The 2,108-nt window shown below is 65.2% G+C and overlaps 1 protein-coding gene across 1 annotated transcript in view; it reads left to right on the top strand.

Moving 5' to 3' along the window:
* The first annotated feature begins 977 nt into the window (after positions 1-977).
* Positions 978-2,108, top strand: part of OSBP (oxysterol binding protein) — a 3,963-nt gene continuing 2,832 nt past the window's right edge. The window contains exons 1-2 of the mRNA XM_026850635.1: positions 978-1,185; positions 1,823-2,070. Coding sequence (XP_026706436.1) covers positions 990-1,185; positions 1,823-2,070 — 444 coding nt within the window. The 5' untranslated portion in view covers positions 978-989. The remainder of the gene's footprint in view (positions 1,186-1,822; positions 2,071-2,108) is intronic.

Raw genomic sequence — 2,108 nt, 5'->3', positions numbered from 1 at the left:
GGGAAGCTATGGGGCGCGGGGGTGGGCGCTTCGGGGTGTGTGTGTGTGATCCCCCCTCCCGCCCCAAACCTGTGAGCCCTCGGTGTCACCTGCCACCCCCCGGTGCCAGCAGGGGCGGGGAAGGGCTGTCACCTCCCTGGCCGGGCAGGGCGGCTGGTCCCGGGGCGGGGAGGGAGCTGTGATGTTGTCACCTGCCTGGTCCCCATCTCTGGGTTTCGGCGTCCCTCCGAGCAGCCGTTCCCCAGGGCGGAGGGGTAGCGAGGGCCGTTCCCCCGCAGTTGCTACCCCGGGGGGGATCTGAGTTTGGGATGGGGCGGACAGCAGCATACCCAGCCCCCTCCTCGCTGTGCCACCGCTTGGTCCCCGAGGGGACACCTGAGCCCGGCCGTGTGGGCCCTGGTCCTCCATTATTCATAAAGTAACCGGAGCCTGCAGGCAGCGCAGGCAGCTGCCAGCTCGAGTTACAGCCCTGCGGGCGGGAGGGGACACACACCCCCGGGCCGAACCGGGGGTGTCCCGGGTGCTTCCAGCCCTGGCAGGCCCGGGCCCGGTGACGTGGAAAGAAAGGGTGTGCCCAGCTGGCACGGCCTTGCACCGCGCCGCGGGGGGGACACTTCACCCTCCTCCCGGGCCATACCGGGGTGCGTGAGGCACCCAGGGAAGCGCAGTGGGCCCCGAGGCCGCTCCTAGGGGGGTGCTGAGCCCCGGTTTTGTGCCCAGTGGGGGGTGTGGAGCCCCCTCCGAAGCGGTGTTGCCAGCTTTGGCCCTGTTCCGGTGCTGGCGCTGCCCAGCCCCCTTGTCAAAACCGACTGGGGCTGGAGTTGACGCCCTATTAATAGCCCTGTCTGCAGGGTGGGGAATGCCAGGCCCCCTCCGGGGCCCCCCCAAAAGCTCAGGGCCTGCCCAGACTGGACTACGGAGCATCTCTTGCCTCTAGCCTCACCGTGTTTCCACCCTCTCCTGCCTCCCTGCACAGATCCAAGGCAGAGATGCGACACACCTGCCGTGGCACCATCAACCTAGCCACGGCCAACATCACGGTGGAGGATTCCTGCAACTTTATCATCTCCAATGGCGGGGCCCAGACCTACCACCTGAAGGCCAGCTCCGAGGTGGAACGGCAACGCTGGGTCACCGCCCTCGAGCTGGCCAAGGCTAAAGCTGTCAAAATGCTGGAGGAGTCAGGTACGGCCCTTGCAGCCAGTGTGTGTTTCTTCAGGCCCCTGCTACACCCGCTCCTCAAGCCCAGGGGCTTTTTTGTCCCCCCCGCCCCAGAACATGACCCCATATCCCCTCCCTTTTCCCAAACACCTTTGGCCAGAAATACCACTGGCTTTTCCCCGTCCATCTCCCCTGCCCCACTGGGGTGCTGTGCAGGGACAGTGTTGCAGCACATAACTGGGGGTGCTGGCAGCTGCTCCCCGAGCTGGGTTTGGAAAGGGGTTGTCCCTGTGTGAGCTCGGTGGCGCTGTCCTGCCTGCTGCAGCCGTGCCAGCTTCCCTGCTGCCCTGCTCGAGGAGCCTCCAGCAGCCTGGCACGCGCTTCCTGGCTAGTGTGACTACTCGTGTGCCAAGAGGTCGGCCATCTGCTCCGAGCTGTCGTTCCCTGCCACGATATTACTGTCCAGGATGCTGTGCCAGTGGCCAGGAGCGCACGCCCCGTCTGTGGCTCCCAGTCTTCAGGGATTTTGGGGGCAGGGGGGCAGTTTTCTGCAGCAGCCCCGTGGTCAGAGCCCGGTGCGACTCAGAGGGCTGGTGTTTCTCCTTCTTCCCCATCAACAAGAGGCCTCCTGAGGCCACATTAACACCCTTCCCGCTGACAGATGACTCTGGCGACGAGTCGGTGTCGCAGACAGACAAGACAGAGCTGCAGAACACGCTACGCACCCTCTCCAGCAAAGTGGAGGATCTGAGCACCTGCAACGACCTCATCGCCAAGCATGGCACGGCCCTGCAGCGCTCCCTCAGCGAGCTGGAGACCCTCCGGCTACCAGCCGAGAGCACCGAGAAGATCAAACAGGTCAATGAACGAGCTACCCTCTTCCGCATCACCTCCAACGCCATGATCAACGTGAGTCTGCTCCCCGCGGGGCATATTGGGGAGGGGGC

This window comes from Athene cunicularia (genome assembly GCF_003259725.1).
Source record: "Athene cunicularia isolate RWA chromosome 5 unlocalized genomic scaffold, athCun1 chr5_part2, whole genome shotgun sequence".
Classification (NCBI taxonomy): domain Eukaryota; kingdom Metazoa; phylum Chordata; class Aves; order Strigiformes; family Strigidae; genus Athene; species Athene cunicularia.
This window is presented reverse-complemented; position numbering and strand designations above follow the sequence as displayed.